This window comes from Pongo pygmaeus, chromosome 17, assembly GCF_028885625.2.
Source record: "Pongo pygmaeus isolate AG05252 chromosome 17, NHGRI_mPonPyg2-v2.0_pri, whole genome shotgun sequence".
Classification (NCBI taxonomy): domain Eukaryota; kingdom Metazoa; phylum Chordata; class Mammalia; order Primates; family Hominidae; genus Pongo; species Pongo pygmaeus.
The window spans coordinates 38,211,809-38,226,289 of record NC_072390.2 but is presented as its reverse complement, the minus strand read 5'-3'; the positions used below and the strand labels follow the sequence as shown (position 1 = coordinate 38,226,289).

Here is a 14,481-nt window from a genome sequence, read left to right as displayed (position 1 = left end):
AGAACAGACCTCCAGGCCTTCTCTCTGCCTGTGGCGAGGCTGTGCTCTCTTCTCTTGTCCCTCTGCCCTCAGGAATTCCTCACCCCTGAGTCAGGTTTGCAGCTCCCTCCTGGAGCTCATTTGGGCTTCATGCTTTACAGCATTCATAGGAAAAATTCGCATCCTCACCAATTTCTCCTCTGACTATTTGGTTGGTTTGAAACAATGGAAGAATTTAGGGCAGCGGGCCAAAATCTCTCAAATAACACCAAAAAAGTGACACCCACATCACCGTGAATGAGTTACAAATGAGCTCTGCTCAGTGAAGACATCATAACCCATGGGGTTCAGCCAAGGTACATAGGTTGTTATATCGATTTTTAAAATGACAGTTAAGGACAAATTTAGTAGCAAAACTTAAGTGATTGTTTAGAGAATGCAAGGTAACAAACGACAGGGCTCCTAGAGAACCGTCTAACCAGACCATGAGCCAGGCTTGACATTTTCTAAGGGTGATCAACTTTGTGAAAATCAGAGAAACTGTTTCACTATTTATTTCTTATTGAAAAGAGGTTTGAAATTTTACCTACTTGCCTTACCCCAGGATGGATAAATAGTTATATGGCCAGATACTGCTTCAGTTCCAGGGTTAACGTATCTCAGAATAACACGAAACAAGGAGCCACTTGACTTCCCTACATTCAATGTTATTCTTACATCATTCTGAAAAATACCAAAAGGCCATAAAGCATAGAAAAAAATTGGTTAAAAGACATGCTAGCCAAACAGTGACTTTATTCTATTCAAGTGTCACTACTGGACTTGTAATGTACACACATACACACACACACACACTCACACTCAGTCAACGAGCACCGAGTAACTTGTGAAAGATGGAAATGGGCAAACCTAACAATGAATTAAAATCACTTACAATCAAAATTACAGTGAAAACACACTCCCTCAGCAACTGAGATCCTCTCTTGACCTTTTTGTAATCAGGCAGACAGAGCGGAGCATTAGATGGGCTAGTTTAAGAAAGCCACAGTGACGGAGCAACCACCACTGGCTAGGACAAATAAAAAGGCAGAAGAGAAGGAAAGGAAAGGGTATTATTTCACACTACCAAAGAGAGACTGCTTCAGAGTCCGCTTCACATACATAGAGTCTAAATGGTCACAGAAACCAACGGTGGCCAAGGAAAGGTTAAAGACTCCAAATACAATGGTGGTAACATCTGGATGTAACTAAAATATGCCTATTAAGTTTTATGATGTTTTATCTCAATTCCTTATGAAAGGGAAATGATGGCTTTTCAACCTAGAGGAGGGGTTCTGTTGGTCCCCAGGGCCTGGGCTCACACAATATTCTGTAAACATTGTGGAGCCTGGACCCTTGAAGGAAAGAGTAGACTATTTTAATTCTGAACCACTGACTGCATGTCCAGATTGGGCTGTGACCCAAGGAAACTTCATGAAACTTGGAAATTCCCAAATCAGTGGTTCTTTTGGCATTTCCCCCAACTTCTTTGTTTAAAAGGAAGGGGATATTTGTTAAGCGAGATATTGGTGACAAATAAAGACTGACTTTGTGTAGAATCACTTGCTCTGAAAGCAGGAGCTACAGGTGACTCACACTGAGGAACTCCTGCTGACCCTCACAATTTGTCTGAATTCATCTTTAAGTGTTAGTTTCAGATGGAAAATAAATATGCAAAAATGTATTAGGAGCAGGGTAAAGTAAGTGGTGATTCTGGGGACACCACCAAGGTCCTCTGACCAAAATAACTTTCTCAGAAAATGCGTCATTAGAGATGAATTCCTTTGTGTCCACCAGCTATTCTTTGAAACTGTAAGCACCTGTGAGAAGGTATACACTTTGATTGGGTTGTCAGTCATTCACATCCTATTATGACTCAATGGAATTTACTGCTTGTTTTCTGAATAATGAAGTAATTGTCAGGGAACTAAAGAAATTAAATAGCTGTATTTGGGGAGTGGGGGGAAAGAGTGAAGTGTCTTAAGATCCTAGGTACTATTTCAGAAAGGCAGCTTGGATGGGGGACTTTGGCCAGGCAAAAAACAGCATTAGAATCAATGAGGGGAAGGGGTCCGAGAGAACTGTGGCCCTGTCCCAGCTTCCGTACAGGCTGACTGAGGTAGCAGCAGCAAGTAGCAGTCTTGGATGCGCTAATGAAAAATACTGTGTTACCATGATCGTTAATTTACCTCTCATATTCTGAATTTCTCCACTGAGAAACAGCTTGAAGAAACCAACCTCAAAGAGAAATTCTGAGGACAAAGCTACTCAATGGCTATACAGAATTTTTTAGTTATAAGTAGCAAGACATATAAGTTCTAAAGGTAAACAAAGAATGTATAAATTCCCCTACTCATTCTAATACAAAGCCAAGATAGATGGACGCAGTAGAGAAGAATGAAGGAAAGAGAAATATGGAAAAGAAAAATGAAATAGCACTTAACTAACACTCATTATTTATCTTAGTTTCCATGTACATAGCAATTCAAAGTTTAAAAAAAGCATCAGCCAAAAATTAGGAACATTAGCTTTACTGGAATTACTTAAGCCAACTCATTTTTGTTTTCCACACATGGCTTTAAAGAAAACTGTCCCTCACATTCTAGTACAGCCTAACGTCATTTAGGAAACTTCCCTCTTCTATAAAAAGTCTCCAGAGATAAACACTATTTTTCTTTAATCTCTTTATTTTCTGATTTGGTAATCAAATTAAAGTAACAATGAACTATGAAATCCACACATATGCTTATCAGTTAATATACAGCCCTACCCCAAACCCCAGGTTTAACCTAAACTCCAATGCCAACTCATAATATAGAGAAAAAGAATCGTGGAATCAGTTCTAGGGACAGGTCACCTTTTAAGGGGCTCACTGAGACTGGTGTGGGGAAGTATCTGAGCTACTCAGCCATGAAGCTGCTTTCTCCAGGTTGCATACCTGTACTGAGGTCATTTGGGCATATCCTCTCCAGCTAAACTCAGGAAATGCCAGCGGATCAAATCCAAATCGAAGGTCTCTCCCATTAGGTGTGCTGCCATCTTCAATCTCATACTTCATATGATGCAAATCTGGGAAATAGTAGTTGTTTTCAGGCCTTTCATAAATAAAAAGTAAACACACACAGGAGGTTAGGTCCATAGATCATCTGAACATCTTTTAATCACAATAGTTACTGTGAAAGAACTCCACCACATTGACAGAGTACATTAAATAAAGGACAAATGAGAAAGATCTCCTGTTCTTTCTCTAAATTATTGCTTTCATTCACATAAACATTCACATAAAACACACTCAACACCTACTAATTCCAAGCATTAAGATGAGAAAATCATTTAGCACAAGCCATAGTGGTAGCATCCTTTAGTATGTTCTAAATAGTTGCCAACAATTTAGCAAAGTCAAATTAGGTTATTTACTGTTTATTTATTTAATCACTCATTCATTTATACACTCATTCACTCATTACATAAATATTAATATCTATGTGCCAGGCACTCTTGCTAAGGACCATAGGTATAACAATGAACATGACATAAAATATTTCATATGCTAAATTTATAAGTTAGATATATTTTTCTCGATATGTATTTTTTAATCATTAGAATGACTCTTCTATGCCTTGTTTTCTCTTAAACTATATGCCTATTAATGAATTCTTTTCAAGAGCTCAGCTGTGGTAGGCACAGAGAAGTATCCAAAATATTCCAACATTGTGCGGCATTTAACAAACTACTTAAAGTTCTCAAAAAAAAAAAAAAGACACTTTGCCAATCCAGTCACAAGCTAATAGCAGTTAGTGGGTTTAATGCCAGAAAGATGAATTTGTTAAAGGAAATAAAAGGCCATGCTCCTATACTGCAAATAGAATTTAGGAATGCTTACAACTTTTCTGGAAGCAATTTACAAAGATCCTTAAAAATGTTCACACACATTGACCCAGTAATTCTACTTCCGGGAATCTGTTCTAAGGAAAGATTTTGTAGATAGTCGAAGAAGTAACATAAAAGAATGTTTAAAACAGTGAAGACTTGGAAACAACATAAGTATACAATTATGAAATAAATTATAAAAAATTATACAACCATTTAAAATGTGAAGGCTAATGATAATAGGAAATATTTATGATATGATGTGAAGAAATGAATGTGAATTATATGAAAAAATAGAATGCTAATTTTTAATTCATAGACAAGGTCTAGAAAAAATACACCAAAGATATTTTAAAAAGGGGTTATCTCTGGGTAGAGAAATGAAGATTTTTCTTTGCCTTTTTACTTTGATGAATTTATTAAAATTTGTTCACTGGACATATATTACATTTATTACCACAAGAATTATGCAGAAAACAAAGCAAACATGAATTCTTTCTACACTTGTCAGAAACCCTAAAAATTCTCTGATAAAACCAGAGCAAACATGAGGGGGAATTTAGTACAAAAGGATGCAAGATTGTCAAGTTGGAGACAAGGTGCTCCGGCATCCACACTGTTGGTTTGCTAGCCTTTATTTCAGTTATTATTTACCACTAAATCCAAGGACATGCTCTAAACTTGAAGATACATGTATGTGTGCGTGTATCATGTAAAAAGTTAATATTCTTGCCTCAGGCTGGGTAATTTAATTCCTGTTTGATTGCATTATTTTATACTGAAAATCAGTCAATCACCTACATAGTTGGAAGAAGAAAAAATGTTTGCTGGTTAAGTAGGGGAGAAGCTCACTTTATCAACACCAGGGTGGAGCAAGATGAAACACAGGTGGAAAACGTTTTGTTTTTTTTTTTAAGACCGAGTCTCACTCTGTCGCCCAAGGCTGCAGTGCAGGGGCACTATCTTGGCTCACTGCAACCTCTGCCTCCCAGGTTCAAGCAATTCTCCTGCCTCAGCCTCCGGAGTAGCTGGGATTACAGGTGTGCGCCACCATGCCTGGCTAATGTTTTGTATTTTTAGTAGAGACAGTGGTTCACCATGCTGGCCAGGCTGGTCTTGAACTCCTGACCTCAGGTGATCTGCCCGCCTCGGCCTCCCAAAGTACTGGGATTACAGGCATGAGCCAGGAATACGTCTTATGCAGGCATTTACAAAGCTCCCCTGGCCCATGGTGAGGCTCAATGGTCTTCAGGAAAACAAACCTACAGACATGCCTTCTTCACAGATCTTTTACTCCAAGCCCCCGACTGAGGGAAACTGTGGCTAGGTTACTCTGACTTTTTTTTTTTTTTTTTTATTAGAGACAAGGTCTTGCTCTGTCACTCAGGCTGGAGTGCAGTGATGCAATCATAGCTCACTGCAACCTCAAACTCCTAGGCTCAAGCTATCCTCCTGCCTCAGCCTCCTGAGCAGCTAGGACTACAGGCATGCGCCACAGTGCCTGCCTAATTGTTGTTTTTTTTTTTTTTTTTTAATAGAGATGGGGTCTCACTATGTTGCTCAGGCTGGTCTTAAACTCCTGGCCTCAAGCAATTGTCCCAACTTGGACATCACTCACGGCCTGCTCTGACTTTTAGAATTCAAATGTTGGAAACATTGAGGGAAAGGAGAGAATCACCTTGCTAAATACAATTTACCTTCACGACATAAAAAATTTCCTTATAAATCTGTTACTAATGCAAGTAGTGAAGGTACTTGAGATTCAGAAGTTATTTTTCTTCCCTTCACAGAGGAAAAATCATGGATGAAACATCAAGGTTTCAAAACGTTTATAAATGGTAAAATATAATGGCTTAAGAAACGGAACAATACTATCGTTCCTATAGTTCCCCAGTCTCAATCTCCACCTCATTCCCTTGCTCCTATAGTTCATTGTCACCTGCTTCTGCATGAGACAAAGTACTTCTTCCCCACTTCCGAAGTTTTCTTACCCTCTACCCCCACCGCAACCCTGGGGAACAACTTTGGCCTCTCTACTTCCTCACTCCTGGGTCCCAAGAGGGAAACAGGAACTGAACCTTATTAGCCCAGGCACCTGGGTGTGTGGTGGCACTCCCTCTTATGCCTTCTCTTATTGGCCCAAGCACCTGGGTATGTCGCACTGCCCCCTCTTATTCCCTTTCTTATTGGCCCAGGCAACTGGGTGTGTGACACCACCCCCTCTTATTCCCTCTCTCCCTGGAGTGGGCCTATCTGTGGGCTCCTCCTGCTCCAACTTGCACATGGAGGTTGGGCCCTGAGAACCCACCTCATGCTTCCAGCTCTTGTCTTGCCCGCCTGGTTTTTGTACCTGTGGGAACTTTCAAGTGAAGGTGCTTCATGCTCTACACAGTAGAACAGGCTTTATGGGCAAGGTAATCTCCTGTTTTAAACAACTCACACACAAATGTCCAGATTTCAATTGACATAGGACAGCTTCCCCTGCCCTCGATCTTTAGGGCTGCTTCTCTCTTCACCAGAGCTGTAGCACAGGCAGGAATGTCTAAGACCATCTTCCACACCCTGAACATGGGAAGAAGCCTCCCGAAAACTCACTGCTGGCACGCCTTTCCCACGACATGCTCTCGGCACTGGCACACTCCGGAGGGCCCGCTGCACACAGAGGACGATGCCCCACCAATGTCACATTGACACCCTGAAAGCCAGGAAACAGCAGCAGTTACCCCTTAAACCATCTCCACACTGAGTGCGTCCCCTGCTGTACGAGAAAGGAAAACTGACCATCCCAGTGACACAGTGCCTGCCTTCTTTCCTCTGTGACATCTATCTGGCCGGTGTTTGAAATCTTGGAAACTCCTAAACTAAAATGGTGTGTCTGCACTTGAAAATCAGATTCAACCACAAAAACAAAAGCAAAAACAAAATTAAAATGGTGTGTCTTTCCAAAGGTCTGCTTCTAAGTTGGACGCGGCTACTATAGGCCAGCTCAAATGCTGTTGTCCAATGCAAAGATGACAGCAGCCCAGGAGTAAACGTGCTTCAGAAACAGTGCTGTTCTAAAGAACATGTGATAACCAGGGACCGAGCGAGAGATTCAAGAGTAGCCTTGCAGGACAACTGTCCTGCAATTTCATTATTTAACACAACATTGTCTCTAAAAATCTGATGCTAGCATTTTTGATAATATAAAATATATCTTTAAAATTACTAAATCTTGATGTTATTTATAAAACTAACAGATGCCCTCCCATCCCAGTTATGTTTCTTATCATTAAACCCACAGTGTGCTGGTAGAAGAAAAGTAGAAACAGCCCGACTTGCAATTTACTAGTTTCAGTGTAATCAATGTTTGGCCAAATTCCCTGGACAGAATGTTTCAGGGCCATTCCGTCAGAAAGTCTGCGTGAAGATGACAAACTCAGAAGAAATGTTATTCAGACCATCTTTGTCCATCAACATTGTCCTTTGCTCAGGGCCCACTGGACTTATTTACCTTGACACCCAAAGTAATTTCTCTTTTCCAAAGCAAAATATCCATCTTCACAGGTGTCACAGGAATCGCCACCCACATGGGACTTGCAGTGACAGTCACCATCTCCCTGCAGAACAGTGAGCCAGATGACAACATTTGATACAATTACAGAATTCACTAATCTTCAAGACTGAAAACTGGCTCATTGTATAATAGGAAGCAGTGTAGCCAGGATCTGGAAAGGATTACCATGCACTGTAGAAGGACAGTGATACTAACACACACCCCCAGAAACCCCACAAGTAGTTGCTGTAGCATTCTGCTGTTGTCACATGAAAACTCAGCCCACTTTACCTGCCTACACTCTCCAGTTCCACTCACTGTTCCCGCCTTATGGCACTGGCATTCTGTGGAGATAAGAGAGCATCCTTGAACTAAGGGAGACACAAAAGACAGTTCCTGGCTCTGGGAACATTACACAGCTGCAACACAACGTGTGCAGTCGGCCTTGCCAGCGCAGTTCAACAGAATGAGAGTTTGCATCGCTGAGGCCTAAAATTGGACTGCTTTCTGAAGTTGGCAGAACAGACCAATCCACACTATCTATCTACAAAAAGTAACGGCTAGTTTATGGCTACTTCATGACAAAAGCTGCAACATAATGGGATTTTTGAATGATTCCAATGCCAAGGTCATTACTGATATGCATGCATGAAAATACACTCTATTCAAGGTTATTCAGTATCCTTAACTCAGTGTTTTTAAGTCCTTATATACTGGCTCCGATATAAGCATAAAATTAAAATTAAACCAGAAAAAGTAAATTATAAAAACAAGGACATAAAAACCATTTATCAAGTAGCTGCCTTCTCAAACAACAAAATACATACAGAAACAGGATAGAAATCCCTTGCTAAGATTTTGAAAGTGACAGAAGTTCTGTCAAAAGTGGGGGGAAAACATCAGAACATTACATAGAATCTTGTCAAATTGAAGTGATTCAACAAATAGCTCTTTTGTGGATTTAGTCACTGAGGCAGAGAAAATTAAGAGAACATTACAATATAGTAAATTATGACATATAAGAAACCTACCTGAACATCCATTGGGGTTTTCTTTGTCCAGATTCCAATATAACTGTTTGCAGCTGCTACAAGTAGGACCTTCAACATGAAGCTTGCACTGGCAATACCCCTTTGAATGAAAATCAAACAAACATTTGACATCTTGGAATTAAGACATGTTTTCAAACATGTGCGTGAGCAAAGACTTATCACAGAAACATATTTTGGTCATGAAAAGTAATTAAGTGTATCCAGGGGGAAAAAATACTGGATTGATTTCAACAGTCTGCTAATTGCTTTTGTTTATTTTTATTCATGTATTTGTTATGCATGTAATCCGCATTTGTGGTTAAAAAGAAATAGAAAAATAAGGAAAAAGAAAATTTAAAAATCACTCTTATTTATAACATTGTCAGTGTCTGTTGATACTGTTACAGCATAGACTACCAATTTAAACAGAAAAAATGTCTGAATATTTAACATGTTGAAAATCAGTAAAGAATTGTTTATCTGAGAGTGCTTTTGTAATATGCAAGATTCACGGCCTTGCGTCAATGTCATCAAGGCTTATGGGAAGGATGGCAGAACCTCTTTCACTCCATCCATTCTGTGCCTGGAAGTCGGCATCTCTAGGCTCTGAGGCCAAGAAGACAGACAATTTCTAAATTATCTCAGAAAATTGTTCAGAATAGGCCGGGCGCGGTAGCTCACGCCTGTAATCCCAGCACTCTGGGAAGCCGAGGCAGGCAGATCACCTGAGGTCAGGAGTTCAAGACCAGCCTGGCCAACATGGTGAAACCCCATCTCTACTAAAAATACAAAAATTAGCCAGGTGTGGTGGGGCGTGCCTGTAACCCCAGTTACTCGGAGGCTGAGGCACAAGAATCACTTGAACCCAGGAGGCGGAAGTTGCAGTGAGCTGAGATTGCGGCACTGCACCCCAGCCTGGGCAACAAGAGCAAAAAAAAAAAAAGAAAGAAAAGAAAAAGAAAAAAAATTGTTCAGAATACCACAGTATTGTGCTTGGAATAATATAAAATAAATTGTAATTATTTTGTACACAGCCAACTTCATTTAATGTGTCCTTGGCCATTGATTTTCTCAGTGTTATTAATTACGTTTGTCAGACTTACATGCAGGGCTCCACAGAGGCAACACCCTCTGAGTAACCTACAAACCTGCAGTAAGAGTTAAACCCTAGGACTACAGAGTAACAAGTTTAACTAAATCTTATTCTTTTGTTTTTGAAAAAAAAAAAAATCACAAAATCACATATGCTCTTTGAAAAACAACAATGACCTCTTTAAGCAATTTAGCCTTGGGTCTTTTTTAATTTCCGGAAGTGCCCACACTGTTAGTCCTTAATATTATCAGAATAATAGAGATAGTTAGAATTGCAACCCTTTTATAGTCTACTTACCAAATTGGAGTTGATGGTACCAGCTGGGTCACAAGCACTGCTGGAACCTGAATATGATTCAGAAATTTTTAAATTATCTGGTAGTTTGTTTTTCTCTTTGTTTTGATGTTTCAAGTTTTAAAAGTTTTGTTTTCAAAAATAGTGTATCTACATTCATATTTTCAATAGATGTGTGGCAAAGTCTGCATGCAATTCATAGTCAGGCATCTTGAATGACATTTATGGTCCTTAATCCCCAAATTACCTCTTTTGCCACTGAACAAATCTCTATCCTGTCTACTCATGACAGTTCACTTCTAATTGATGATGAAGGAGGAGATGAGGGAAAGATTCTAAAATTTTGAGCATCATTAGTACTGTCCAGAAGAGGGCAATATTGTACCAAGAGATTTTTAATTGCCCATTTAAAAGACGTTCTAGAATTTCTAAGTACATCTTTAATTATCACACCTCCTTGTTCCCACCCGTACTAAAGTTATTTATAAAATCAGTTGGTTTGTTTTCCTGACTTAGTATAACACTACAAACCAAATATAATCTCTCTTCAATAAATTGGGATCTTGCAATGTTTCAGTGTTACAATTACACAATGTTTGAACTGGGTAAGTCTGTTCTGAGTCTGGTTTTTCAAATCATTTAAATAAATCCATTATAGGATCTTGTTTCCTTATAAATTGTTCCTTAACCCTATTGCTTTGTTTGTTTCTGTCTGCCTCAGCTTCCCCTTGATGATTCTCATTCTCTCTCACTCTCTTTTCTGAGACAGGGTGTTGCTCTATCTTCCGGGTTGGAGTGTAGTGGCACGATCATAGCTCACTGCAGCCTCCGATGCCTGGGCTCAAGTGATCCTCTCACCTCATCCTCCTGAGGAGCTGGAACGACAGGCATGCACCACCATGCCCGGTTATTTCTAAAAATATTTTCTACAGGCTGGGAGTGGTGGCTTACGCCTGTAATCCCAGCACTTTGGGAGGCCAAGGCGGGCAGATCACGAGGTCAGGAGATCAAGATCATCCTGGCTGACACAGTGAAACCCCATCTCTACTAAAAATACAAAAAATTAGCTGGGCATGGCGGCACGCGCCTGTAATCCCAGCTACTCGGGAGGCTGAGGCAGGAGAATCACTTGAAACCGTGAGGTGGAACTTGCAGTGAGCTGAGATCGTGCCACTGCACTCCAGCCTAGGGGACAGAGTGAGACTCTGTCTCAAAAAAAATAAAATAAAATAAAAAATAAATAAAAATTCTAGAGACAGGATCTCATTATGTTGCCCAGGCTGGTCTCCAACTCCTGGCCTCAAGCAATCCTCCCGCCTCAGCCTCCCAAAGTGCTGGGATTACAGGCATGAGCCACCCTGCCCTCTCTTCCTTTTCTGATGTTCTCCTGTTCCCTGCATTTTTCTGTAATACCCAACACAAATTTCCAGCTGTTTGTTTTCTATGCCCAGCCTCAGGTTCCTCTCATAACACAAACATTGCTATCTAGCCCTGCTAGGCAGCCACAGCACTTCCTTCCGCTCCTGAGGACCATGAGGTGAGCAGACCCATGCAGGATGCCCTCGCATCCTAGGGACCTTCAGGCCTTTTGAAAGGCAAGCACCCCCTCTGACTGCCTGCTGCAACTTCTACCCTCAAGGAAACTTGGTCTCCAGAGGATTCTGGTTAGGAAGATTCTGGGAAATGAAGTCAGTCCTGTCTTCAAAGGGCAGGAAGGGGTCTGAGAAACCACATTCTCCTGATGGATAGTCTGGGTCAGCCTTCCACAAACACCTATTCACAGTAGCAAGAGTCCTCTGAAATTGACAGGAGCTACTGGTCTGCTCTCTGGCTGCACACACCAGGGAGCTCAGGAAACTCTATGGACATCTCATTTCTGTCCCCTCTGCCACAGTACATGGGCAACCCTTAATCTCTCATATCAATGGAGGGATGAATACCAACCACGTCCTATAGCTGCAGGCTTGGTTTTCATCTCCCCCTCAGTGCACTCTCTCCAAACTGCATAGACTCCAGTGCATCCCACCCACCTTCCCCAACACTTGGGCTGAAGTATGATGACACAGTCCCCCAGAAGGCCAGAGGAGGGCAGGGAGAGAGGCCTGAAACACAGCAAAGGTCCTGCTAAGCCTGCTGGCAAGGGGATCTATTAGAAACATTACAGTGCTGCCAGCATTAGCACCACAAGCTGGGAGAGAGAGAAGGCATGATGCCTTGGGACAGAAGACAACAAATGGCCCCTTTAGCGCAAAGGAGTCACCTATGCCACAATGCTATCCACAGAAAACTGACATGTGAACCAAGAAACCCACAGGTATAGCACATGGAAATTTACATTCTTTTTAGTTAAAAAAAATCATTTCTGGATTCCTTTGAGGGTACATATATGATATAAGTGTTTTCAAACCAGACTTGAACAGGGGAGGAACGAGGCAGACTAGATCTGTGAAAGCAGGATGTGTAGGGGTGGCCAGCGGTGAGTCTGTGGGGGATTTGCAGGCTTCTCTGGGAGGCTGGCTGTACACACTTCAGAGAGGAACCAGCCCTCTAGCAATCTGCTGGCTTTCCTACCTTGGCAGTGGGGGAAATCATAGGCTCCTGAGAGACACCTGTCACACCGCTGTCCTGTAACTCCTGGCCGACATTCACACTGTCCAGTCACTGAGCTGCAGGGCATCTGGTAGGATCCAAGAGCTGAACACCAGCAGGCTGGATAAAAGAATTCAATCAGACTCAGGCAGGGGTTGCAGGTATAGGAGGGGGAAGAACCATGTCCCAGAGCAGAGCATGAGGATGGAGCCAGAAAGACCCAAACGCAAGTTCCAACTCCACCTCCACCTCTTATAAGATGGGGAACCTGAAATAATCCACTCAACTGCTCTAAGCCTCAGTTTCTCCTTCCTTAAATGGGAGTGATACTAACTTTTATTTGATAACTTGTGAGGGTTGCATAAGATGATACTTAAAAGAGCTTGGGACAATGCCTATCATAGCGAGCACTCAATAACTGCTAGTTTTTATTGCTGTCATGAATTTCATATTCAGCAAGATTTGCAGGTGCTGGGTGATGGTTTTGGGGATTCTACTCACCTACAGAAACTGGTATTTCTAGGAGGAGGATGCAGGGAACAACTGATGGGGGATGTGACTCACTGGAGGGCCACTTTAATTCCATATCCCACTTGATATTCCATATCAAGTGCAAGCCATTCCAGGCCACATCAGCCTACAACGGTCCCTGATCTTCTCTTCCCTCCTCTCTTTACACCTCTTTTCTCAATGTCTAGTGTAGTTAAGTAGTCATGGAAAAAATGGTGCAGGCAACATTGAAATGGATGGGAAAGGCATCCTAGTTTCCTCCCTCCCCCAAGCTGTTACCATGATCTTTGGCTAAGTGATGAATAAACGTGTGGATGGAGAGAACAGATGCTGGTCATTCATTCTCCTCTTGGCCCCCTCCCCACTGGATCAGGTCCCTACTAACCTCTATGAGACTAGACTTCTATGGGCTGGAGTTGCACAAGGTCATCCCCATTTGCATTGCAAAAACCCTTCTTCTGGAGAGGGATGAGCAGTGGAAATGACCTGACTGACTTCTCCGGCTGAAGAGTTCTACATCTTAAGAACTGAAAGAAACTAGAGAGAGCATCTCATTGAATCCATTATTACATGGTGAAGTTCAGAAGTTAAATGGCATTTTTAAAGTCAATGGATTAGTCTCTAATAAAGGGCTTCAGTCTTTGGAGTCAGACACATCTGGATTCCAGTACCAGCTGTGCCACTTAACAGCCCTGCAATCATAGCTAGTTGCTTAGCTTCTTTAAGCCTCAGTTTCCTCTTCTGTAAACTGGAGCTGATAATAGTACCTACTTTATGAAGTCATCAGAGAATCATCAGCAATAAGGCACTGAGCACGATGCTTCGCACAGCCGAAATGCTCAGGAAGTGTTCACACTTATTAACATTATTATTCTAATTACCCAAGTCCCCCAGTGCTTGGGGAGGTGCTTTTTACTTTCCCACACTGAATTAATGAAAATCAATGAATTAGTATATCTGACTTCCAAATTTTTATCCACTGTAGTGTACACAGTAAAAGATACAACCTTGAGGGAGGAGCCAAGATGGCCGAATAGGAACAGCTCTGGTCTACAGCTCCCAGCGTGAGCGACGCAGAAGACGGGTGATTTCTGCATTTCCATCTGAGGTACTGGGTTCATCTCACTAGGGAGTGCCCGACAGTGGGTGCAGGACAGTGGGTGCAGCGCACCGTGCGCCAGCCAAAGCAGGGCGAGGCGTTGCCTCACTCGGGAAGCACAAGGGGTCCGGGAGTTCCCTTTCCTGGTCAAGGAAAGGGGTGACAGACGGCACCTGGAAAATCGGGCCACTCCCACCCGAATACTGTGCTTTTCCGACCGGCTTAGGAAACGGTGCCCCAGGAGATTATACCCCGCACCTGGCTCGGAGAGTCCTACGCCCACGGAGTCTCGCTGATTGCTAGCACAGCAGTCTGAGATCAAACTGCAAGGTGGCAGCGAGGCTGGCGGAGGGGTGCCCGCCTTTGCCCAGGCTCGCTTAGGTAAACAAAGCAGCTGGGAAGCTCGAACTGGGTGGAGCCCACCACAGCTCAAGGAGGCCTG

The 14,481-nt window shown here is 42.2% G+C and overlaps 1 protein-coding gene across 5 annotated transcripts in view; it reads right to left on the bottom strand.

The window, feature by feature from the left end:
- LAMA3 (laminin subunit alpha 3) overlaps positions 1-14,481 on the bottom strand; it is a 284,588-nt gene that overhangs the window by 132,093 nt on the left and 138,014 nt on the right. For 3 of the 5 annotated variants that reach the window (XM_063653496.1, XM_063653497.1, XM_063653498.1), the window contains exons 13-20: positions 12,413-12,550; positions 9,845-9,891; positions 8,455-8,554; positions 7,715-7,767; positions 7,382-7,487; positions 6,484-6,583; positions 2,957-3,113; positions 570-702 (exon numbers count right to left, since the gene is read on the bottom strand). In XM_063653496.1, the coding sequence (XP_063509566.1) occupies positions 570-702; positions 2,957-3,113; positions 6,484-6,583; positions 7,382-7,487; positions 7,715-7,767; positions 8,455-8,554; positions 9,845-9,891; positions 12,413-12,550 (834 nt within the window). Of the gene's footprint in view, positions 1-565; positions 703-2,956; positions 3,114-6,483; positions 6,584-7,381; positions 7,488-7,714; positions 7,768-8,454; positions 8,555-9,844; positions 9,892-12,412; positions 12,551-14,481 lie in introns of all 5 variants that reach the window. The other 2 variants (XR_010124155.1, XM_054461048.2) reach the window with 2 other exon arrangements.